This window comes from Ceratotherium simum, chromosome 27 (assembly GCF_057802395.1).
Source record: "Ceratotherium simum simum isolate JZ-2026a chromosome 27, ASM5780239v1, whole genome shotgun sequence".
NCBI lineage: Eukaryota > Metazoa > Chordata > Mammalia > Perissodactyla > Rhinocerotidae > Ceratotherium > Ceratotherium simum.
In genome coordinates, this window is record NC_141926.1 from 16,276,628 (window position 1) to 16,303,511 (window position 26,884).

The following is a 26,884-nucleotide window of genomic DNA, read 5'->3' on the forward strand; positions in this document are numbered from 1 at the left end:
AGGTCTAGTCTCCTGAAAGAAGGAAATGAACTGTTTAGGAAATAGCTGGCGTTCTGGACAGTGATGAAATGTAAACTAAAAGAGGAGACGGAAAGCAGTGTCTGCCGAAAAGATGGCTGCGTTTAAATGAAAAAGGAATGTGCTGTACCCAGTTTTTAAAATCTTTTCCATTATCTTTTCATTTATACTTCAAGAACAGTGTAGACAACAGAGGTGAGGGAGAGGGAAAAGAAGTGTTTGGGGTTAAGCAAAAGCTAACTCTTTGTTTTTAAACCTGAACCTATGTTCCCACCAGGGGACTGGGAGGCTGGGAGCTGAGTCCATGACTTCTGTTGGGGCCTGCTTATCTTTTGGATATCTTGCTCTTTCTCTTCTTGCAAACTTTTCAAAGCCCCCAGACTCACTGGCTCCACGACTCTTCTCGACACTCTTCCCTTAACCTCCTAAGCTCTGGCTTCTGGAAGAAGATCGTCCCTTAACTTCTTTACTCACTCTGTCCCTGAAGAGGTGGAGCGACCTAGCTGATAGATAAATTTTGGAAGAATAGCTAGTTGTTCTCTGCTCAGAATGGTCACTCTTCCTCTTGGGATATGCTTGTCTCCAGGTAGCACAAGTTACACTCTGCCCTCCCCACCCTCGTGCTGATGAGAGGAGAGGCAAGATAGGGGGTGTGGTGCTGCTTAGAGGAAGATCTCTTTTCGTGGAAACCAGGAGTGAGGAAAAGTTACTTCCTCTGACAAAATGACGAGGTAAACTTGCCTCATTCTGGAGTTCACACCAGGCTCTCGCTCTAGGCTACTCCTTCAACTACTTTTTATCAGTAATTGAGGTTTTACTTTGGTTTCTATCCACCATTACTTCATGTTATTTATCTAACTGTTCATGACTCAGGAAGGAGATATGAAGCGCTTCCCTGGAAACCCAACATTTGTGGCAGACAGTGTTGAGAGACACTGATAGAACTTGGGTAGTAAAATATACATGTGATCTGGAAACTTGCAGAGCCATGGTGTGTAGTGGGGCCAGGGAATTTTCACTTTGGTGGTGTGTGGAGGCTTGTATCAGGCCCAGTGGGTTTTCACAGTAGTGTAGTTGGCCCTGGGTGAAAGGTTTTAGAACAGCCTATAAGGATTGTGAATTGGGAGGGTCATTGTAGCTTGCGGCATTTTACTCACAGAATGTGACTTTCTGCGGAGTCCCAACTGCCCTCATTGGGCCTTTGGAAACGCTGAGTAGTCATCTTTAAGCAAAAGGCACTAGGACCTCCGCAGAGTGTGGGTCACCTCTCACAGGAACAGTGTCTGTCATTCCTTCAGCGACTCGGAAGTTGTGTCAGCTCAATGCCAAGAGTCTAAAGGGACTCCGAGTTAACAGGACACACAAGACTATCATAGCATTTGTGCCCCGTTTTGAAAACAAGCCATTAGAGTTATGCCAGGACAAGTTGTACTCCCAGAACATAGTACCTAGTGTGCCCAAAGGCTGTGGTGGACACTCAGTGGTATCTGAGAGAAGCAAAGCAGACGAAGAGAATCCTTATATCAGTTTCTCCCTGATGGTTCTCAGTCAATGCCCACTCTATAAACTCAACTGGCAGAAATATCCCCAAAAGACCCTCCTTGGTGGATTGCAAGAGGCCTTAGAAAGTGGGTGCAATGTGGCATAAATTGCAGGCAGAGGGCCCCCAGCCTGGGCAGGCGGCCTCAAGGCACCACTGCTAAGTCTCCAGGGGAAAAGGAGACTTCACAAGCCTTTTAGGCAGATCTGGGAACAATAATATGTGTGGCTTTCCAGCTGTTTCCAAGGCAGCTGGGTTCCAATGCATTACACAGTGCTAGTAAGGTTCTAGCTTTTAAGTGGCAATGCCAGGCCAGAGTCACCAAGGCTGCACCCCCTGCCCCAAATTCTATTCTGTGTTCAGGTCCAAGGAGGATACAGTGGAGGGACTAGCCTTGGATCCATGTGGCTTGTCTATAGTCGGCTCTGGCTTGCTTAAGTCCATGTAAAGGAGAAACCATTCCTACGAGGCAGCTTTCTTAGGCCTAAACGTTGCATTGCAAAGGGCAGCCTAAACACCACTGTGGCTCAGGCCTGAAAATGCCTGTTCACAGGAGTGTGGCCTTGAAGCCCCTAGAGGGAGCCCTCACTCAATCGGTCCTGGGTGCCAGAAATACTGTAAATGAAGGCATTATACCATGGTGAAGTCTCTCCCCCAGAAATGATCAATGCATAAGGCCAAAATTAAGCCCTTTCTGCGAGTCCTCCCAATTGAGATTAAGATCACAGGTTGTGGGGCCGGCGCCGTGGCTTAGCAGTTAAGTAAGTGCATGCGCTCCGCTACTGGCGGCCCAGGGTTCAGATCCCGGGAGCGCATTGACGCACCACTTCTCGGGCCATGCTGAGGCCGCGTCTCACAAAGAGCAACTAGAAGGATGTGCAACTATGACATACAACTATCTACTGGGGCTTTGGGGAGAAAAAGTGGAACAAAAAAAAAGGAGGAAGATTGGCAATAGATGTTAGCTCAGGGCCGGTCTTCCTCAGCAAAAAGAGGAGGACTGGCATGGATGTTAGCTCAGGGCTGATCTTCCTCACAAAAAAAAAAAAAAAAAAACACCACAGGTTGTGAGTTCTAGAACACTGGCATCTTGGGGAAGCTGAAACCAAGATATTCTCCATCTTTTTTTCAGATACTGCTGAGTTTCTAGTATGGTCCTGGGCAGCACTAGGTGCTGAGTGCTGGGAACACAGTTTTGTCTGGATTAACTGTTTAGTGCTTGGGAATTGGCTTGTTTCGAAACAGGCGTGGGTGTGGGGCCAAGGCTGTGATAATTTTGTGAAAACTCTTCAGGTTCTAAAAAGTGACAACCTCATAGACTCGGCCTTGAACCTAGCTCTTTCTGGGGCACTGCAGGAACTACCACCCCATGAGAGACAATTTCAGCTACAGCTTCCGTAAGAACCTCGACTCCACCCAGGAATCTGGGGCAAGATAACTTGATTTAGTTATTTAACTCCTTTAGATTGTGGATTTTCATTTCCAAAGGGATTTAATTTTGGAACTCTTTTTCCCCTAAAAGTTTACTAACGGGAAAAGATGTATATTCAAATTTGGGTTATTATTGTTGCTAGCATTTTATGATTGGACTCTCTCATGCATTTTCCCATGGGAATCTTTTTACGTTTGAATTTAATCTCACTGCAGAAACTTTGATATGCTATACTGGACAATGAGGAAGGAGAGAATTACAGATAGGAAATAGGACAGGGAGTTAATTTTCAGTCTTTAGTACCAAATAGCCTCTGAGTTGGTTTACTTGCTAATAAACTATTAAATCCATTTCAGAGGCTTCTGGGAGACCAAAGATAAATCATCCACTGACATTCCCAGGAAGTTACCCCCAAAAGTAGAGGTTGGTATTGGGGAAGTGGCCTCATAAAGGTGAGTGACCTCATAAAGATGACACCAGGTCTGCTCCCTTCCTCCAAGGGATTAGCCAGAGTCCTGGCTGAGCAGTGGTGCAATGGTTAAGCCCAATGTTTCAAGAGAACTTAAAGCTGAGAAATATAAAAAAGCAACATCTTGGGGCCAGCCTGGTGGTGCAAGCGGTTAAGTGCGCGTGCTCCGCTGCGGCGGCCCGGGGTTCACTGGTTCGGATCCCGGGCACGCACCGACGCACTGCTTGTCGAACCATACTGTGGCGGCGTCCCATATAAGGTGGAGGAAGATGGGCACGGATGTTAGCCCAGGGCCAGTCTTCCTCAGCAAAAAAAAAAGAGGAGGATTGGCAGATGTTAGCTCAGGGCTGATCATCCTCACAAAAAAAAACCAAAAAGGAACATCTTTCCCTAATCCTGGTTTCCAGGGCAAGGGTTTTCCCTAAACACCCTCCTAGCCTCTATCCCTTTTCTCCCACTGGCCCTGGGGAGGTGGTCTTTGATTCTGATCAGTAAATTGTAAGAGAGTAACTAAGCTCACTTGGCTCAGCCATCCCCTAGTCTTGGGATTTGCCTGCCTACAGAGCACATTTTCCCGCTCCTCCAAGGGCTCTGCCCCTTTGAGGGTGAGCTGGGGCGACTGGGTGGGACTGGTTGGGTAAGTCTGCCTAATTCCAGAGTTCTCTTTTAGGAAACTCACTCAGCTAAACAGCTATAAAACTGTGTCTTCCGACCTGGCCTCCATCAGCAATGTGGACTTCACCCACCACCTTTTTTTTTTTTTTTTTCCCCCAAAGGAAAACAACTCTTATAATTTTATTTATTTTTCCCCCAAAGCCCCAGTAGATAGTTGTGTGTTATAGTTGCACATCCTTCTAGTTGCTGTATGTGGACGCGGCCTCAGCATGGCTGGAGAAGCGGTGCATCAGTGCACGCCCGGGATCTGAACCCGGGCCGCCAGCAGCGGAGCGCGAGCACTTAACCGCTAAGCCACAGGGCCGGCCCCACCCATCACCTTTTTACTTCTCAAATGGCCCAAAACTCAGGCTGGGGAGAGAGTGCTATTTATTGGTCCCCCTCAGAAACCTCAACATTTACTATTTACATTTCTGTTCTTAATGCTCTTTAAGTCTGACCTCAAGCCTTCAATGATAGGGTCAATATGTGCAGGGCACTACGTAAGATGTTGGGGACCCTGTGTCTGCCCTTATGGAGCTTAACAGACTAGGTTGGGTCCCCTCCCCCTCTGTGACACCTCCTCCCTTTATTTTATTAACATACCAGGCTTACTGGTGCCACCTTGCCTTCTCTCCCCAGAGACTAACTTTATACTGATTCAGATTGAAATCTTTCAGAGCCTGGTGAAATTCCATATTTCTTACTCCCTCTCCTTTTAATTCTTGTAGCTTTGAACTCAAACTGCCTCACATGACTGAGCACTTTCTTACACGTCACCTTGACTCCATTGCTGGTCTAGTAAAGGTTTCTCAACCTCAGCACGGCTGACATCTTGGGTGGATAATTTGTTGTGAGGGCTTCCCTGTGCATTGTAGGATGTTGGCAGCATCCCTAGTCTCTACCTACTAGATACTATATCCTATATCCTGCTCCCACTATTTGTGTCTCTGGGAATTGCCAAATACCTAGGATGCAAAATCGCCCCCACTTAAGAGTCACTATTACTAGACGAGAAGACCATGCTCTAGATTGCCAACAGCTCTGAGCAGCCGCTCAATACTTGATGACAAGGGTCTGGTTAGAAGCTGAATGTAACATGGTAGAGTTGACTCAGCAGACAAGTCTTTAAAAATTAAGGACTGATAGAGATAGTATCCCCTTAAAAAGCCCTACATCTCTATCCAAAGACTGAAATTAAGTAAATCAGAAGCAAGGCTGAAATCTGTGCTTCCTTGAACACTTGAGTGCTGGCAATATTTTTCTTTCAGGCACAATAATCAAATAATGAAAGATTCCCTCATACAAATGGTATAGTCATATTGATTACTTGATCAAAAGACTAAAATTAGTAAATTCACACCAGAGATAAGAAAATGGAAATGGAATGTATAACTCTATTTAATTAGAGGTAATTTTAGAGAATTTTATTTAACTGTCAATTTATCACCAACATCTAACATTTATAGTTTGCTACAGTTAGATAAGCACATGAGGAAGAAAATATAAATTAAATACTATGAAAGTTTACTTTTAATGAAACATGATCTTAATAGGATATGGATAAAAAATTTAGTGGTTTTATTGCATTGTTAGAAAATTATATTATGAAAGATACAAAAAGATCAATAGATGTTATTATTTGTTTATTTTACAATCAGTATGCCATCTTTTACTATTATGGCTTTAAATTTTCATTTTGCCCAACAGGTTTCAAAGAATAGTTTATTACATGCCTTAATAAAACACTTAAAATATTTACAAATTCAAAATAGATGTTTCATAACTGAAAAAAGTTCACCTGAGAATTCATTATAACATTGTCATTTGTTTGATTTTTTTCCAAGTTGTTAATGTGGCTGAGTGTCCACATGCAACCTGTATCGTCTTCTGCATCAAATATATTTAATTCCTTATTTAAAACTGGTTAAGCATTAAGCTATAGTAAATTATGTTATAAAATTTACAGACGAAGAACCAATATTTATATCCATATTTGTTTTGAATATAACAATTTAACAAATTACTTGCTATCGCTGTAGAATTCAAATAGCAAAAAAAATTTTAAGGTAATGTTATTTTACTGGGTTAGACATAACAGCTTGTTAAAAATCATCAAGCACTGAGAAGGCCAATTCATAAAATAAGGAACAATGATCACGTAAATAGGCAATATACAAATTGAAAACAACCTTTCCAAAATTCTGCATGAAGGAAAAGATATACACTGTATACACATGATCCTGTCATTTGTCTTCGGCAGTCTCAAAAAAAAAAAAAAAAAAATCAACTGAAAACAAATTTTCTTAGAAAAACTTCTTTAGAAGTTAATGTTAAAATAAATGTATAATGCTATGCAGTATATAGAAAATTTCCCCACTTTATGGCCAAAAGACAAAGATAAAATTTTTTTTATCTCTGTCCCTCTGTATCACAACTTGAAAATCATGTAGGTATGAGGTAGTGTACTTACTTGTATTACATGCTATTAAAATTAATGCTATATTTTAGGACATATTACACTTGGCAAATAATCAGAATATCATTAAAATAAACCCTTAATGCTAAACTGTTTATATATAGAGAGAAATTTAAACCAAGTGCCTTAAAAATCATATTTAAACTCTGGAGACAACTAGGTTTTATGGTAAAATAGTAAGTAACCTTTCAAAGCAGTTATTTACAATAGCAATTAAAGCAAAAGATTATTTGACATTTGCACATCCACAAACTGATATGACAAACAGTTGAGTGTACACTGAGGTAGGAAATCAAGGATTCCATTGGCTTGTATAAGATTTTACATTTTGTAAACCAGAAAAGTTTTTATATTATTTTATATTTTGAAGTTAACATTTAAAATTACACGTATCAAAGAAATAGCTACATGGGGATACACACACACAATTCTTTTGTATTATGGGATGCATTATCATAGAATCATCATTCTCCCTGACAAATTCCTATAAAAGCCTCTAGGAAATAAACAAGTCTAACTAGTTTTCTCTTACAACTAAGTCAATAACAGAGATAACATACAAACCACTGAAAATATACTAGCACTATCTCCCTCGCCCATCAAAAAGGGTAGCATTTGACAAATTACTCTGAAATATTAAGCCTGGTCCCCATATACTCTCACGGCAAAGGTCCACTTGCTTCAGATTCATTCCTACACAATGGATGATTGTCCCCTACATTAGCGACATGGGCCCTTCACTGGACTCAGGATGCAATCTACATAAGTCTCTCTCTCAGGTGTCTGATCTTGGTGAAATGAAGTATTTTCTAATCCTAACACATAAATTACTCCTTTGCACCCTTTAAAACTGGGTTCTGCAAATGTTTCTTTGAATGTGAATATATGGAATTTTTTTTTCAGTTGTTGAGAAGGTCCATAGTCTATAGTTCTCATTTGACTCTCAAAGCCAGAATGGCTAAGAATCACTGTAAAATGTTATGGGGTAGGTGCTCAGATAATAAAACCTATCATTTTAAAACAGAACTGAATAAACACAAAGACTGATTTTAAAACATCCAAATCAAAATGATTTGTGTGCCCTTACACACCAGATTGGGAGAAGAGAGCCAGATTAAATCTGGTTTCCAAATTCAAACGCACAATGGAACAAGATCGAGATTCATCCTATTTCACAAACCTGCACAGTTGCTGTAGATACATTTTTATCTACAATAATGCTTTTTACAAGTAAACCACAGGACTTCAAAAATAGGATGAAAAATGAACTGCACTCCTGATAAATGTAGGCAATTTTCTTTCCCTGTGACATCTGGTTTTCTTGTATGGGTGAGCTATGCTGGGAAGGCAAACAGCCCTGTGTTTTGGTAAGCTCTAAAGGATTCTAGGGAGGCTAGAACTTTGCTGCCAATGCGTTCACTCACACCAGTGTATCCTGAGTCCTATTTCTTCTTCCAAAGGGACAAGAATGTCAGGAGACAGAAAGATCATGATGGACCCAGATGTGTTAGAGACTGAAGACAAAAAAGGGAAAATGACACATCTATTGTTTATGCAGCCAGAATTTCTAAAGTCCACACTGAGGAGGAGGAGGAAAAGCCTCCACGTTAGGCCAACTGCCTGCCCCTATTTCCTAAATATTCCCAGTGCAGTTTAGGAGTCACAATGCAGGCCAACCAATCCCCGGTCTCAGCAGGAGCTGAAGAGCAAAGCTCCAGGATTCAGGTAAAACCATTTCTTTATTTTTCACACTGCAATTCTACACAAATACTCCCAAGTAGTTGACACCCTACTTCTGAGTAGAAGTGAACTCTATCAGCACGACTTGGGGAGAAGTTTTCCTTTGAACCAGTATATTACAGAAAGGTCAGGTTATTAAACTCTTGCAGGCTACTTCTTTAGTAGGCACTCTGTGCAGACCTGTCAGGATGTTAAACTGTTGCTTGATATGCTGCAGTTTTCATTTTCATATTCATTTTGAATCCTGGGAAGAGATATTACTAATCGTTATTATTCTTTAAATCATGAGTTTTTAAAGCCTTACTATATTTTCACATGTGATTTTTCAGTATCCAGGAAGCAAATCATTTCTGCATCTCTTGTGGAAATCAAGGAAAGTCAGGGTTGACTTTAGAGGAATTCCCTTAACAGGAAACTACTAGGGGGAAAACAATATTGTTAAGAGACAGACGGCTGTATTAGGCTTTCAAGACAATGTCAAATTTTCAGTAGAAAAATCAGATGGTTCGAAGGAAGCGAATGCAAGTTTACTCATCAGTAGTACACTTATCGGTCATCTGCTGACAGAAATCTGAGATGCCGCCGCTCTGCCGACACTGTTCCACGAGCCCAGCTTGCTCCGAGGTGGCGCTGGAAGTCGGCCGGGACTCCTGGCCCCGCGTACGGCCTACCTCGCTGCTCTTTGTGCTGGGATAGCAAGGGCTTTGCTCTCCCGCAGGCGGCCCAGCTGGAGACCCCTCAGGTAAACTCAAAATTGACGGGAATGCAAGTTCACCATCAGGAGTACTTTTTCCTTTTTCAGAAACTAAAAATGAAAGTGGGCAGTCTGAGGCTGAGTACTTGGCGAGTATCTGTATTTGTTCTTGACTGAGAGCTGCTTCTTTACAGACTTGCTGGCAGAGTCCAGTTAGGTTCTGCTTTGTCTCACCCAGAGTTGACAAAATGTGATCTCTTTCTTTCAACAAGCTCTCCTTTTCATTTTGCTGTGAAGGCAGGAAAGAGAATACAACGACTTGTGTTTATTAGTTCAACCAACATTTCCAAGGTGATCAAACATGCGTGTATACAGTGTCTTCTCATTAAATAAGATCACACGGAATTTTTTCTTTCAATTCAATTCAAAATCCATCATCACAGTGAGGGCTTTCAATTCAAAGCCCATCATCCTCATAATCTATTATCCAAAACTCTTAGGCCAAGATGTATCTTGAGATTCAGAATTTTTCCGATTTTAGAAAGATAATATGGATGCACACATATTTCCTCTAGCAGGGTCTGGGGCAGCACCCCACTATCAAAATCTTTACATTTCTAAATAAAATATATTAAAATAACAAATAAATGCACAAAGTAGGATAAAGACTCTACATAGCCTGATGTCAGTTTGTGTCAGTTTTCTTGCCAAAACAGTTGTGACACACTTGCACGGTTTTCAGAGCTTTTTGGATTTGCGGATTGCAGATTAGCAAGTGTGGACCTGACATTTTATTTATTTATTTATTTATTTATAATTTTATTTATTTATTTTTCCCCCAAAGCCCCAGTAGATAGTTGTATGTCATAGTTGCACATCCTTCTAGTTGCTGTATGTGGGACGCAGCCTCAGCATGGCTGGAGAAGCGGTGCGTCCGTGTGCGCCGGGATCCGAACCCGGGCCGCCAGCAGCGGAGCTCGAGCACTTAACCGCCAAGCCACAGGGCCGGCCCATGGACCTGACATTTTAGATGGAATAAACCAAAAAAAGTACAAGTACAGTGATCATAACTGTTGCGACTCCATCATTGCAAGGTTCTAATAATGACTAATATTTGTTGAGCATTTACTCTGTGCCAGATATTGTGCTAAATGTTTTCCACTACACAATCTCAGCTATGTAATCCACACAATGCCTCTGCTTATTTAAGTACTATGAAACCCACTTCATAGATGGGACTTGGAGTTTAATATGTCCAGAGTCAGAAAGCTAGTGGGTGAGTTACTAAAGTGTGCAGAATTTGGGTGGGGGGGAGGTGGGATTTTGTTTGTTAATATTTATTTTTGTTGCTGTTATTATTATTATTATTTTAAATTTCTATCCCTACAGGAAAGTTTACCACAGAATTTTTTCAAAAGTTTTCCCGGTTCCTGCCTTTTTGTCCACCATCACTTGTGGCTGCTGACAGCACGTCTTTCTCCATCACTGCCCCACCTCATCCTTCTTATTCTACCACTGCGTTGTTTCTAATTAGTACGAGTGAGGAAACCAAATAATCAAGCTATTTATAAGGTAAGAGTAAATAAGTGTTGATAGAAGGTCAAAGGTTTCTCTTGTGAAATTTATTGACAACTCTTGGCTTTCCGCTCATTAGCAGGTTCTGGAGAGCTGAGGTTGCCAGTTAACATTTAAATTTGCTTTATAAAGAAGTACTGTTACTGTTTTATATCAAAAGTTTTCTACAAAACTGCATATGAATCCAACTACTGATATTTTTTAAATATTTCAAGGCCATCTAATATTTTGAGAAAATGTATAATGAATATAAAATAATTTTTATATTGCAAACTATTCTCCAATTTGTTCGGATTTTTATACAACTGTTCTGTTTTGAAAAAATAGGCATGGGGGGCCAGCCTGGTGGCGCAAGCAGTTAAGTGCACGCGCTCCGCTGCAGTGGCCCAGGGTTCACCGGTTCAGATCCCGGGTGCGCACAGATGCACCGCTTGGCAAGCCAAGCTGTGGCAGCATCCCATGTAAAGTGGAGGAAGATGGGCATGGATGTTAGCCCAGGGCCAGTCTTCCTCAGCAAAAAAAAAAAAAGAAGAGGATTGGCAGATGTTAGCAAAGGGCTGATCTTCCTCACACACACACACAAAAAAAGGTATCGATCAGGAATATATATATATTTACTCATATATAAATGAATAAATAAATAAAATCAAGATCATTGTTCAGCAAGTAAATTTTTTCTTATGGAAAGTTCGTCAGTTGTAGTCTTCTGATAAAATGAGTCTGCAAGTGCGTAGAGGGTGAGAGCAGTGCCTACTCCCACCTGTCCAGAGAAGGAACACTTTTAATGCACTCAGCACCCACTTCTTTTTATGGTCTCTCAGAAGCCAATCAAAATGAGGATGGAAACAAGGCTTCCAGAAAAAAATGAGAAATATTCTTCCTCAGTCACAACAATATTCAGCCATAGACTCCTCTATCAAAGGTGGGATGAATCTCTGTTCTAAACACCAAGAGACAAATTTCAACTGCTGGCTGGTCTTTTAAATTAAATATGGTTAAGCAAAATAATGCATATTTGAGCTTCCTTCCAGAAATTAGAACTCAACCTACAGATACTATGATTAGAAATGTTTTATCACTTCTCTATCTCTAGATAAACATCAGTATGGTCTTAAATATTCTCACTGCTCGACCCCTACATGAAGGATGGCATCACTGCACTCGTAAGCCCCACACAAGGCGGCTTGCTTCCTCACAGCAACTAAGCCCAACGGGTACAACCTTGGAACTCTACCATGACTATTCCTCTAAGTTACACACTCCCGTCTCTTCCTCTGCACTTTAAGCTAACTCCTGCGTGGCTAAGTTTCCAGGCAGTTAGCTGTTTTCCCCATTCCACTCTAATTTTAAAACACAAATTTACTCGATAGCACTTAATTTAATAATAAATAGTTAAATAAGTAAAGGTAATTCCACTTAATCACTTTATGATATCATTATTAAAGACACCTCCCAAACAGAGTCACTACCAGTGTCCTGCAACCTATTTCTACAATCTATTTTAATTTCCTTATAACGCAACTGTACAAATCATAAGTCTGAAGTGATGACGCTTTAACCATAGATCTAAAAAAAAATTGAATAAAATTGGTGGTGTAGTACTATTCTTCATTTTATGACAACAAAACAAAATTTATATCCATATCTACATTTTCAACAGTTAGTGTACAATATTCATTCAAGTATAAGAAGTTTAAAAAAAAGATTCTAAATATAACTCACCCAATAAAGATAAGGGATGGGAAAATTTGGCACGAAAAGAGCCAGATGACAGTGACAATTTATTTTAGGTTAAAGAGTACTCACTGCTAGAAGATGGTGACTAATATTTCCTTACAATGTAAAACCTCTGAACAGATAGTTCAAAGAAATATACAAACGGCCCTTAAGAATATGAGTAAAAATGCTCAATTTTACTCATAAGAGAGAGAAAAATAAAAGCTACCATGAGATACCAATTCTCACTATCAAACTGGAAAAAAATCCAAAAGCTGACAACAAACTCTTTGCTGAGGTTGTGGGTGGACAGACACAAATATACTGCTGGTGGGAAGGCAAAACGCTACAACCCCTACTGAAGGGAACTCACGAATATCTAACCAAGCTACACATGTATTTACCCTTGATCCAATAATCGGACTTCTAGGCATCTATCCTAAAGATACATTTCCTCAAGCATTAAAAAAACAATGCACAAAGTTATTCACTGCAGCATCCAAAATGTCCACCAATAAACTGGTTTGGATACACTGTGCTACAGCCACAATGGAGATTTTGCAGCCACTATAGAGCTGTAAAAAGAATGGGCAACCTCTTTGAACGAGGAAAAGTATTTCCTGGAAATCACTTCTTAAGTGAAAAAAGTAAAATATAGCACAGTATATATATAATATTTCTATGTAGCAGAAAAAGGTAACACAAAAAGGTAACAAGAATACAATACAATACTAACCTGTTTTTACAAAAGAAACATAAGGAAAAATGTCCAGAGACTAATGAAAATGGTTACCTGAAAATGGTTACCTATAGGAAATAGTTACGAACAGGGTATACGGAGAGGATGGGATCAAGACTTTGGAGTATAGCTTTTTTAAAACATAGTTTTAACTTTTGAACCATATAAAGGTTTTACATATTCAAAAATTAAAAAATAAAAAAATATGAAGAGTAAATCCTAGTAATAAATATAAACAGAAACAAATTAATTTACTCTATATCAAATTGCTAACAGACAAAAAATTACTTCAAATAACTTTTAAACTTTAAACTTCAGTACTATGGTATATATGTAGAGACAAAAGCAAAGAAATATTAAATATTACTCGATCTGTTTATTGTTAATAGTAATACTGATGCTGTAATTTTGTGACATATATATCTCAAATAGCAAATACATTAATGTAATAGGGAGCCAAGATTTTCTCTATAATGAAAAGAGACAAAATATAAACATATAAAAGATGCAGAGACAAAAGCTCCATACTGGTAAATTTTGACTGGAAATATCTACATGAATTCATGATTTCTAACACACTTTTTACTTTTATTTATTGAAGCATGACATACATACTGGATGCACTCATGATTTTACACACACACACACACACACACACACACACACACACTTCCTAGCTCTGTCCACTGAAAGGGCCCAGAAGGAGCAACACTCCAGCAGCAAGCGCACTCTCTAAAATCTAATACCTCCTAAAAGAAACCAGGGATTTTTAGAGAAGGGGGCGATTCCAAGTCTTGGGACAAGAGAGGTACAAGGTGAGCCCATGACATGTTGCTCTAGATGGCACAGAAGCACTAATGGGGTCATGTCAAAAGAACATAGCAGCTGGCTTGAGGGGGCTCTCCCCAGCCAAGTTTGAAAAAATATCAACATCAAAAAGATGACTATTATGGATTCTAAGAAATTAAAGTAGGAAAAAATTAATCCGTGAGTCCACAGTGATAATAAAGGGGTGTGGTGGGAAAGAGGGAAAAGAGGAGGGAAGGAAAGTTCTTTTTAAAGAGGAATACCAATAAGTGTAAGTGGAATGACAGAATTAGAAAAATCACTATTTTGCAATCCCCATTGTAAAGGCCATCAACATACGCTAAAAAGCAAAGGATGTAGGAGTATTGGGGCACAGGATATTCACAAATTGCCTAAGTAACACTCCACAGATTACTGAACAATTAAAAAGGCAAAAAATACAATTTTGAAAATGATCTGGCAATTCTCTTCTACTCAGGTGGGATGCTCTGACGCTGTGTGCCTCCCCAAGTGATGCAATATGACGGACACACCACCAGTGAGTGTTTAATCTCAATCTAGACAATTCGAACTCTTGCAGTTTACAAGCAATACAAGGAATGGATCAATGAGTTAAAACCAAGGGGAAACAATCAAACAAATATTAAAAGTGGCACATTTTATGAGAAATCTGACCTGGACTCTTCAAAAAGTTGTCATTAAAAGGAAAACAAAAAAAAGAGGGAGGACTTGTTCTAGTGTGAGAGACTAAAAAGCCATAACCAAATGCATTATGGGATGATTGGATCTGAGTTTGAAAAAAAGGAAAGTACATACATGAAATATATTTGGGGAACAATTAGGGTGATTTTAACAGGGACTATATACAATATTGAAGATTGACTAATTTTCTTAGGTAGGATAAAGATATTGGTAAAGATACATGATACAGATTATGTAAGAATGTCTAGTTTTAGGAGATGTATGTTTAAGCATTTAAGGGTGAAATGTCATAATGTGGTAGCTTTCAAATGATTCAGAAAATAAGAGCAATAGAAACACAGAGAGAAAAGCCAGTGAGACCAAGATCAACCAACTGTGGTTAGAAAGAGATAAAGACTGACCAATAGGGACAGAGAGAGACAAGACCGACAGACCAACCATCCAGAGCAGGGAGACACACACTTGGCCCGAGAGAGACAGAGACAAAGACAGACAGAAAGAGAGACAAAGCAAATGTGGCAAAATGTCAATAACTGTTGAATCTACATGGGGAGTAAATGTACTACATGGGTTGTTTATTTATTGTATTATTCATTTAACTTTTCTGAAAGCTTCTGAAATTTTTAGAATGGGAGGAGGAAGATGAATCTCAAGAAAAAATGGAAACACACAAACCTGGCTCCCTATGAGACTACAAGCATTTTATTGGCAAGGACTATGTCTCTTTATCCTTCATTTCCTGGTACCCAGTACAAATTTAATATGTAGTGACTAGCAGATGCTTACAGAAAGAATAGAGAACCACTTTTATTTAAAGTACAACTACAAATATTCATTGAGCCCTGAACATGTGCTGAGCAGTACAAAGAGCTTTCCACCCCTGATGGTATCTGATCCTTGCACCAATCCTGAGGGAGATACTATTCTTATGCTCCCATGTTATCGATGAGGCAATATGGGTATTGGAGGTGAAATAACTGCCCCGGGCCACAAAGGTAACAAGTGGCCAGGCAGGATTTCCAGGCATTTGACTCTAAAGCTTCCATCTGACCTCCGTGTTCTAGTGCAGTATGTTCTCAAAATTTAATGTGCATAATAAAGATTTACCCTGGAAACTTTTATAAAAATGCATGTTCCTGGGACCCTCCCACAGGTCTGGGATAGGACTAACGAATGTTCATTTTGAAGGGGCACCCCCAGATAACTCTGATGCCAATGGCCCATAGACCACACTTCAAGATGTCCTGCTCAAGGGCATCACAGAGTGGCAGAGGGAAGGTTCCAGAAGGGCCCATCAAGGTATGTGTGGAGAAGGCAGTGTGCACAAAGGTAGAGCCAGAAGAATGTGACTAGAACAGGTTTATCTTTAATAAAATAATACAATCTTCACCACAAAATGCAAAACACTAAGGACAGACTCCTATACCATTACAACGGACAAAGGCAATGAAACCAAATGGTGTCTGAACACCTTAACCCTAAGTTGAAGAGCTTTGTGAATATTCTGATTTCTGATCATGTATAAGTTGATATCAATCAATATTTGATACCTTCTAAGAGAAATCCATTTTGGTAATTTAATTTTTTTCTTTAAAAAGCAAAGTTTGGGGCCAGCCCGGTGGCGCAAGCGCTTAAGTGCACGTGCTCCACTCTGGTGGCCTGGGGTTCGCCAGTTCAGATCCCGGGCGCGCACCGACGCACTGCTTGGCAAGCCATGCTGTGGCGGCGTCCCATGTAAAGTGCAGGAAGATGGGCACGGACGTTAGCCCAGGGCCAGTCTTCCTCAGCAAAAAAAAGAGGAGGATTGGCAGATATTAGCACAGGGCTGATCTCCTCACAAAAATAAATAAATAAAATAAATAAATAAAAGTAAAAAGCAAAGTTCCCTTCATTTCAAGGTTACCTTTGTTTGAGGCCAAAATGATACCAGAGATATATATATTTTCTAACTTTTGAATTAATCTTCCAGAAAAGAATAAACATGGACCTTGTAAAGAATCCTATCAAGACAAGAGCTTTGTAAGCCAAACACGTAACAGAAGCTTAATGATTCTTGAACTTTATTCAAGACTTTATACTTATTGGTTAAAAAGTCATGTTATTGATTTATAGATTATGCATATTCAATCCTTATAGTAAAAGCAATGGTGAATTAATGCCTAACCTCTAACATACTATCAATTCCAAATAAATGTTAAAAGTCATTACCATCAATTTATCCACCAAATAAATACACACCTTTCCTTTTCCTCAAAGGTTCTATTTAGGCTCTAACTGAACATCTTGTTGAGAAATACAATTCATTAATTTATTGAATTCGAACTAACATTTCCCTTTAGCTTTCCCAGCAAAATAAGACTATAAAAGTGTCCTTTATACATGATAATTATCCTACTGACCCACCTTGAAGACATTTTAGAATCATTATTGTTATTATAATCAAAAACTTTTTTTCATGTGCTGATCCATCCACAGTCTATTATGCTACTGCTCTTAGGACCAACTGCAAAAAGTTTATAGCCAATAGTCAAAGACCAAAGCTTACTAAAATATGGGGCCCCTAGCCTGAACATTACCAGACCAGGGCAATATATACTGTGAATTTATTTACATGTTAATCCAATCAGTCATTGGCTATACAAAAATGGCTGTTTAATTATGAAACAATTTCCTTTAAATAGGTTTGCTAAAATCCCACCCAGACTATAAAGCCTGGGAAACACTGCTTGTCTACCGGCCGTGCTTCCAAAAGTGACAAGTCAATTAAAAAAAAAGAACATCTGTCACATTCCTCCATATTCTCAACTCTCCATACCACTAAATACAAACCTGTGATAGAAGTGTGGCTGTAACTACTGCTGGTTCTTCTCTCTTTACAAAGACAAGATCCATAACATCGCCCAATAACTGGGGTCTAAGTTTTAAGCAAACTTCTTAACGTAATACATATCTTAAGCATCAAATTCTTTTACTTCTGGGAAAAGGGCCAGCTTTCTTATTTTTATAAGCTAATAAGTAGCACACTTTCTGCTTATTTTCATCTGAGAGACATCTGTGGTAGGACTGAAATTTATAATGTGCCCCTTATACTGTGCAATTGGAGTTTGCCTATATAAATCACTAGAACTGAGAGTAGTGTGAAGGACTGAGCAGAGAGCTCAAGGAAGCTGAAACACAGGGCAAGTCACTGATAAAAAAATTCTAACATGTCTTCTCTGGGGATATTCTGAAAGAGGAAAGAGACTGAACTGAGCTCAGACTGGCACACATCTGGGTGAGCAGGCCCTTCGGGCTGTCTGTTCTGCCTGCCCAGAGAGATGAGCTCTTGGCAGCCACATTTCTGCTATTTGTCCCTGCTCTCTAGCCACAGAAGAGGAAACCTGAGCCGACACAGGCCAATTAGATGCTCCCTCCATGGGAATTTAGAACCGACTAAAACCGTAGTCTCCATCTGACTAGCCCCTAGAGGAGAGTGCAACTGTTCGGGAGCTGTGCTGCAGCCCCTCTTCCCATATGCACTTAGCAGCACAAAAAGCCACCCTGTGGTGTGCAGGGTGAGCAGATGCACAGAAACAAGCTGAGAGAGAAGATTCCCTGGGTTTCTGGCAGTTTTCCACTTTTTTATTCCATGGTTTTTATGAAGCCTGGCTCCATTCTTTGGCTTCTAAATGAGACATACCTATATCCTCACAACAAATTCACTCATTCATTCATTCATGCTTCAGATAGTTCTGTTTCTTGCAGCCACAGAGTCCAAATTAATACAATAGGTAAACAGGGTACTGACCACTCTGATTTTTTATTTCATAAAAACTGCTGGGAAACCAAATATTCCTTTGTATTGGAAATTAACCAATAGTTACCCCACTGACCATATGAAAAGAACCTTACTACAACGAGAGGCAATATAAGGGTGAGGTCCAAAACCCAGAGTTTACAGTTTAGGCAGAGACGTTAGGAAAGAAGCAATCAAGGAAGAGAAAACTGAAAATTGGTAAGTAATAGTATAGCAATAAGAAGAAGAAAAAGGTAATATTTACTGAGTGCTATGCGCCAGGCACTTTCCTAAGTTCTTCAGCTTTACTTAACTCCTTTAATCTTCATAAATGAGCACCCACTCTATAAAGTAAGAACTAGTAATATCCCATTTTACAGATGAGAAGCCTGAAGGACAGAGAAATTAAATAGCCTGCCCAAAGTTACAACGTGCCACAGACGGGAGTCTGATGCAGAATTCCATGCTTTTAACCACTGTATCTCCCACCTCTCTCTGCTGAAGCAAAGGCAGAAGACGCAGAAAGTCCAAAGAATGTAGCAAGGCCTCTTCGCTCTAGATATCTGAAATTTAGTGAAAACATCAACTGTCCAGGAATCCAATGTCTGACTTCTATCAAAAAATATAAATAAGACCCATGAGCCAGGAAACAGAATAGTAATATTCTGGGTAATAGCTACTCTCTAACATATTTGCTTAGTATCCATGTATAAAATAAAATTACTGATGAAACAAAATCAATCTAAAGGGTCTGTTTTATTTTCACTTTTGCTTGTTTTTAGGAAAGGAAAAAAACTGGATAAATTCTACTGACAGTTATAAATTATCACCAGCTGAGGCAGAAGACAGAACTATGAGAAGCAGATCTAAGAACTCTCCAAGTGTAAGTTTATATAGATTTCAAATAGCTCTACAGAACCCAACAGTCTAATAAGCATCTCTGTACTACAGTACAGAATAATAACTGAAGTGAAAATGATATCAAGGCAAGTTAAGTGTTTAATTCAAAGTTGGATAATAAGAAAGAATACTAGTGCTTGTAAGTATGGATTAATACATATCCAAAAAGTACTGTGTAAATATTCCCGAATTTGTAACTTTTCTTCTTTGATCCTGACAACTTTAATCATTTAGCAGTATCACATAGGTTTTTTATCTCTCTCATGCCTCTATTTGTAAAACATCTGGTTTCTCTTTCATCTTTTTATACACTTATGCTTCATCTTTTTTGCATAATTAAGGTATACGTGCAATATACAATGAATTTTTATTTTTCCACTTTTTCGAGGGCATATAAAGGCACAGTTTTTTCTTCTAAATGGTTTCTTTTTAATTGCCATTCAAAGCTAGAATGTTTATGCTTGAAGACTTGCTACAATCACAATATTAAACTTTCACCAATAATTAACAAAGACACAAAACTAAACATTCAAGGAATGTTTTTACTACTTCTAGGCACTGTTTTCCTGCTGTCTCTAACCATATTTTTAGCTTTAGCTGGCGTGCACTACCCCAGTTGTCTGTTTTCATACAATGCTTCCTTCCCCCACCCAATAGGAGAACAGAGAAACGGGTGCAAATTAATCCATTTTTCAGTTAATTTATGTTTTGATGCTGGAATAGAAAATAAGATTCAATAAAGTAAGCATTCTTCTCACTTCTCATTCATTAGATCTTAAAATTTCCTATTCATATCAGCATATGAATTTTTTCCATTAGATGAAAGATCCAAGTTAGTTTGTTTGGTACCAAGCAAAACAAGTTATTCAAGTCTACAATTCATTTAACAACTGGAACATTAGCTTTTATAGACACCAAACACAGCACAAAGAGATTAGGTGCTTTATAATTTCTTTAATCTTTACTCAACCACTAAGAATTAAGTAGATAGTAAAATTATCTTTAATGTGTGAATCATTAAAAAAAAAAGGACTCAAATAGTTCTCAACTTACATATTATAGCATAACATGCTAAATATGTAGAATACTTACACAAGTAAAATAGCCTATGAAAACCCTAATTTTTTTTATTTCCTAAGCTTTCTGAAGATGTCATATAATTTATTTTCTTAAAATGGTAATTGGTAAGTTTTAAAATTAATGTTTAATTGAGCATTATATCTGACCTAGGAATTGAAATAGCTATTTCCTCTACAAAAAAGAAAGCATGAATCAATGTGGTGGAATTTAAATAACAAGAAACTTGTACACTTACCAGCTTCTCAATTTCTGATTCAAGATTCTGTATACAGTCAAGTTTTCTCTTGCGACAGCGCTGTGCAGCAATTCTATTTTTACTTCTTCTTCGAATATCATGGATACAATCCAGTTGTTCTGGAGTCAGCTTGTGCATTTTCAACAAGGATTGAAAATCATTTCGAGAGAGTGAAATTATTCGCTGTGCATTAAATGGCAGTTTTACCTAGAATGGGAAGTAAACATTAGTAATTGCTGCAGTATTTTGCAGCTATACTTAAATCTAGGAAGAAGAAGATATACATCTATGTTTTCCAGAGAACTTCATTTAGACTTAAAAAGAAAAGACCTCTATTCCCAATTTCTATACACTCCCTTATAGTAAAGACGGATAATTTAATTGCTATTTCTAGTCTATTTTAGAGAGGGTTCAGAAGACAAATAAATTGAAAAGCAGACTGTTTTCAGCTAATCAAACATAACTCAAATATTAATGTATTTAAAATGAAAAAAAGAATTTAAGTTATTTTACTAGGGCATGTTAAATACCCCACAGATATCTTTAAGCCTCTTTCTAAAGTGTTTTTAATGTGATTTTACCGAAACCAAAAAAAAAAAAAAACTACTTTATTCTTTGATTTATATTATTGTCTAGCATTGATTTAATACTGGTATAATTACACTAGCAATTTCTAAAGCATTTCAGAAAATTTATTTTTCTATGAGGAAAATAGTAGTTTTGCATAACTCATTTTAAAAGCTACACATTTAACTTGCCAGTGTAGAAATGGTTAGAAAAATCTTATTAATGTTTTAAAGTCATGTTCTACATACTTAAATTTGGAAAAAGGAGAAGATAACTTTAAAAATTAACAAAATTGTAGGACAGTTTAATTATATTAACTATCAAAAATGCAAATGAAACACTGGTCAGTTTCTCTGGCAACCTATTTAGTTTGTCTTTCAAGCTTACAAAAATTAGTTACACAAAATGTTTTAAAATTTCTTAGATGTTTTAACATTCTTTTCATAGTTCCAAACACTGGATTTATAAATGCCATACAAAAATCAATAGATATAACTCATGCATACATATTACTTCTTAAATTAGATCACCAAGCACCTCCTTCCAAAGCCAAAGAAGAAAAGCCTCTTTCACTCTTTCAAACCTATGTCATGCAACAGCTATAAAACCAAAGAAAATTATAAAGAACTAACAAGCCCTCATTACTGGAATTATAGTAATGTTTTACAAAAAAGCAGCTATCAAATGCAAATGTTTGTACACAAAGTATACAGATTAAGTTTGGTATAATTAATACCATACCACCTACATATAACTCATGCTAAATTATTAAGACATTCATTAAATTAATAGCTGAAATGGCTAAGGGAAAATAAGAAAAAATTAATCGCTATGAAAAACTAAAGAAGCCACATTCCTACAACTAGTCACTACTTATGTCAAAGCCAAGTGACTAGTTCCAGGTATAGATCCTTGTGGCAATGAATAAGATTGAATATATGCTGTGTTTTTCTAGGAGTCACCACCTAATAATCACAGAATCATTATTCTTTTTCTTTTTGGGAAATGGCATTTGATTTAAACAGTTAAACAGCAATGTGGGAATCCACTCCATGGTTAACATAAATACACCTAGCTTGAAATATATGAACACAGAAGTCCTTCAAACTTCATCACTCTTTTGGTGTTGGTCACATGTTTTGTAACTAACTGTGTATGGCTCTCTTTCTCCCTCCCTGAGCCTGTTCATATCCCTAGTGGTGCAACAGGAACTGACACAGAGTAAATCCCAATTAACGGTGGTAAAACAATAACTTAACCACACACTCTCATTTTCCCCTCACCTCACATTCTTGTTCTCTGGCTGAACAGGGTTCACTGTCTCCTTCGGTATCCGTCTCAGAGTCGTCTCCCAAGCTAATCACACAAGCATATGGACAAGGTTCCTGCTGGGGTTCTGAAACATAATCATCGTTTCCAATTTCCAAACTGCTTGAACAGCCTTCGGTACTCAGAGTACTTATAAAAGGGCAGTTGACAGAACTTAACGTTGTGAAAGTCCTCTGACCCGGTTCTGGGCTGTCGCTAATCCTGATACCTAACCAGGGACACTCAGACCGTTTCTGTGAGTAGATCTGTTCTGAACCATCTTTGGGCAAGGCAGGTGATAACTGCATTTGGCAAGGAGAGTCCGTGCTGCAAATGTCACTCCAGAAGCCTTTTGCTAAGTGTTCCGCCACTTCTCGTTCCACACTACTCCGATCGCTAGACGCAAGGCTACTGTCTTCCCTAGGGCCAGAGTCCGATTTCAAATGTAAATCTTGACGTTCCCCAAACGTTTTCTCTTCTTGAACATCTGTACCTGACAAAGGCTTTTCTGTTAACACTGTTGTGTTTTGCATACCAGCAAAATTCAAGTCACCATATTGGTCATATGTGTGTAAAAGAGACAGAGAATAGAGCCCAGGGGGTTCTGTAGAAGAATTGTGGGGGAAAGGAGTCACGTCTGTTTTTTCTGATGGGCACTGAGAAGTAGGATCTTTCTTCTTGGTTTCTTCATGTTCCATCACTAATTTACTTTCTTCACATTTTAAAATCACCTGCAAATCTGCACAGTCCTGGACTCCTCCTAAACATTCATTTTCAGATGTCTCATTTGGCTGAACAGAAGAAGTATGAACATCTTTGATGCTGGATTCCAAGGTACGGATTCTGTCAGTTCCAAATGCTTTTTGGAATTTTCTGTATTTGGGGCATAAAGATGGCAAAGCTAGAGCAGCATCCTTTTCTAAGCACATGGATTCCCATGTTTGACTGGCACTGTCTTGTAGAGGAGGTGATACTTTTGCATTTCCTTGATACCTTCGGAGTTTATATTGAGAAGTCTGAACATTTTTATTTTCCAAAAATTCCTCCACTTCATCAATTTCTAAATCCCTCTGGTCCACAAGTGAAAATTTAAGGTCTGTTTTCTGACAGTGGGACGGGAAGCATTTTTTTCTTGGGCATCCTTGCTGGTCTGCAGTGGAGTCCAAAAACTTAAATTTGAGAAACTGAAAGCAGGATTCCTCAATATCATGTACACCTAAAAATTCCACACACTTGCATACTTCATCCACATTGTCCTTACTTAGAATCAGTTTAGCAGTGTAGGCAAACTGAATTAAAGGTTCAAATCCTTTAACTGTCACCTGTTAATATACAAAATAAAAACACATGCATCACTTGAAAGCTGTCTAGTAGATACAGACAAGAAAGTAGAAGGGGAACAGAGAGATGAATAACTTATTTGTGATAATTATAAAATAGGTATTTTAATTTGGTAAGAAAGAATATTCGTCTAGGAAATGTAAAGCTAAGGGAGTCTGGAAAAGCTTGCTTATCACTTGTCTCCCTATTTATTGGGACCACACCCTCCACTTTATAGATTCTACTCTTAATGACACATGAATTATGGTTTAGTCACATGAGGTTAAGACACAAGCATTACCGCAATTTTTGCACATTAGCTAAAATAAATCATCTATGAAACAAAGCAGGATCGACACAATTGGGAACACATACATAGTCAAGTGCCAGATGTCTGCTGCCAGCCCAGCTCAAAGCGATCATTATATTCCAAACAACTCCAAGTGCGATAAACTACAAAAGTGAAATTTTTAAGGATAAAAAATATATCTAAAGCACTTAAAGTAGTCCTGATCCATGGTAAATGCACAGTAAATGGTAACTATTATCTTTATCTCATGCCAAAAATTTCTAAGAAAATTTTAAAGATTCAGATTTAAAAAGTGATCTAAGTGAAGTTCTAAAAACCAGACCTAGTATTGTTTTGGCAAAGATTCACAGACTCTAGGTAACAAAACCTTTAAGCAGAAACTTGTACATTTACACTGAACCTGGCTCTGCAAAGCGAGGGGCAAATGGAACCTACCAAGCGCAGAGAAAGCCTCATTCTGGGTTAAAAATACAAAATTAATTTTAAAACACTGAGTTCCTATGAGTGATCAAGATATTATAATTTTTAGGGGGCCGGCCCTGTGGCTTAGCAGTTAAGTGCACGCGCTCCGCTACTGGTGGCCCAAGTTCGGATCCGGGCGCGCAGCGACGCATCGCTTCTCCGGCCATGCTGAGGCTGCGTCCACATACAGCAACTAGAAGGATGTGCAACTATGACATACAACTATCTACTGGGGCTTTGGGGGGGGGGGGAGGAGGAGGATTGGCAATGGATGTTAGCTCAGAGCGGGTCCTCCTCAGCAAAAAAAAAGAGGAGGATTAGCATGGATGTTAGCTCAGGGCTGATCTTCCTCAAAAAAAAAAGAAGCTGAGAAAACCTGTTTAAAAAAAAAAAGATATTATAATTTTTAGTGATCTTAAAAACATGCTAAGCTCTGAGTACTTAATTAACTTTTAAATGGCTACAATAAAAAATAGCAACACCACCAAATATTGGTGAGGATGCCGAGAAACTGGATCACTCATACATTGCTGGTGGGAATGTAAAATGGTACAGTCACTTTGAAAAACAGTTTGGTAGTTTCTTATAATACTAAACAGGCAACTACCATATGTCCCAGCAATTACACCCCTGTTCTTTTATCCCAGAGAAATGAAAACTTACGTTCATACAAAAACATGTACACAGCAACTTTATTTGTAATAGCCAAAAACTGGAATTAGCCTGATTTCAATAGGTGAACAGTTAAATAACAACTGGTACGTCCATACTACGGAATACTACTCCACAATAAAAAGGAACCAACTATTCATACACACAACTTGGATGAATCTCAAGGGAATTATGGTTAAGTGGAAAAAAGCCAATCCCAAAAGGTCACATACTGTATGATTCCATCTATATAACATTTTTGAAATGACAAAACTTTAGAAAAGGAGGACAGATTAGTGGTTGTCAGGGGTTAGGGATGGAGGGAGGGAGTAAGGGAGTTAGGATAGAAGGTGGAAAGGAAGTGATTATAAAAGGGCAACACAAGGGATTCCTGGTGTTAGAACTGTTCAGTATCTTGGCTGTGGTGGTGGATACATGGACCTACACAGGGGATGAAACTGCACAGAACTTCATACACACACACCACTTAGTACAAGTAAGACCAGGGAAATCTGAATGAGATGGGTGGATTGTATCAATGTCAATATCCTGGTTGTGACAGTATACTGTAATTTTGTAAAATGTTACCATTGGAGGAAACTGGGCCAAGTATACAAGGTATTTCTTACAACTGCATGTAAATTTACAATTATCTCAATAAAAATTTCAATTAAAAATTTCTGAAAATAAGTTAAAATAACCAAAAAAAGGTTTTTAAGACAGTGACTTATAAGATATTTTCAATTGGTCACTTTGATGAAACACATCAAGTATTTGAAAACTTACGATTTACACTCAAATTAGAATGAATGAATGCATACATACATACATGCATGCGTTCATACACCTTTCCTCCCATACCCATGAATCAAACTTTGCTCTACTTGGAAAGTCTTATTAAGTAATTTGAAAATACAGACCATTGTAAGTATATCTCCATTATGATATGTGTTGCTACTTTTTAAAAACAATGGCTACCCTATGGTTGGCCTTTCTTGTCCTTTTCTTGGTATTGCATGACTCACTCTGACCTCTGCCACAAAACTGATGACCTGTTGACTCCCCAAATTGTAGACAACAATTTCATGGAAGAATGCATAAGCTAAACTGTAAATTTAGTATCCATCACAGAGCAGCCCACACAGACCTGTCATACACAAAAAGTTCCACACACTTTCTCCAAATTTCTCTTAACAACTTCTAATTTGTGTCCCAATGCCACAAGACTCAACACTCTTCTACCTGCAATTACTAAACAAATAAAGCAAGCTGTTCTAATAAGAATTAGTGTAACCAGCACTCCTTGGCCCAGACAGAGGTCTCTTGGAGGCAGGATGTTAACAAGAACCCATTCGCTCAGGTGCTTGAGATACACAACAGGCTGGTGGGAAAAAGATGTGTAAAAACAGGCAATATAAATATGGCACAAAATCATCTTTTTCTTATCAATGCATAGACACAATCTCAAGAAAGAAGAAAGAGACCACCTATGAAGCAACTACTTTCTGCGAAGGCATGTCTTAGAAAAATGGATGGTTTACAGAACCCTACACCCAGTCAGTTTCCCATCACGGGAAAAGGTCTAAAGGGAGAGAATGGCACATAGTGTGGCCTCTCCCAGCACGACCTCTCCAAATGTCTATAATCCACTGGCTGTGCCCTGCTTTCGTCAGTTTATGAAAAATAACAGTCAGTCAAGTTACTCAACCGC

General features: G+C 38.5%; 1 protein-coding gene across 8 annotated transcripts in view; it reads right to left on the reverse strand.

Moving 5' to 3' along the window:
- Nucleotides 1–5,671: 5,671 nt before the first annotated feature.
- Nucleotides 5,672–26,884, reverse strand: part of BACH1 (BTB domain and CNC homolog 1) — a 48,380-nt gene continuing 27,167 nt past the window's right edge. For all 8 annotated transcript variants that reach the window (XM_087418172.1, XM_087418170.1, XM_087418174.1 and 5 more), the window contains 3 exons: nucleotides 22,406–23,752; nucleotides 20,556–20,762; nucleotides 5,672–9,315 (listed from right to left, as the gene is read on the reverse strand). In XM_087418172.1, the coding sequence (XP_087274298.1) occupies nucleotides 8,860–9,315; nucleotides 20,556–20,762; nucleotides 22,406–23,752 (2,010 nt within the window). In that variant the 3' untranslated portion in view covers nucleotides 5,672–8,859. The remainder of the gene's footprint in view (nucleotides 9,316–20,555; nucleotides 20,763–22,405; nucleotides 23,753–26,884) is intronic.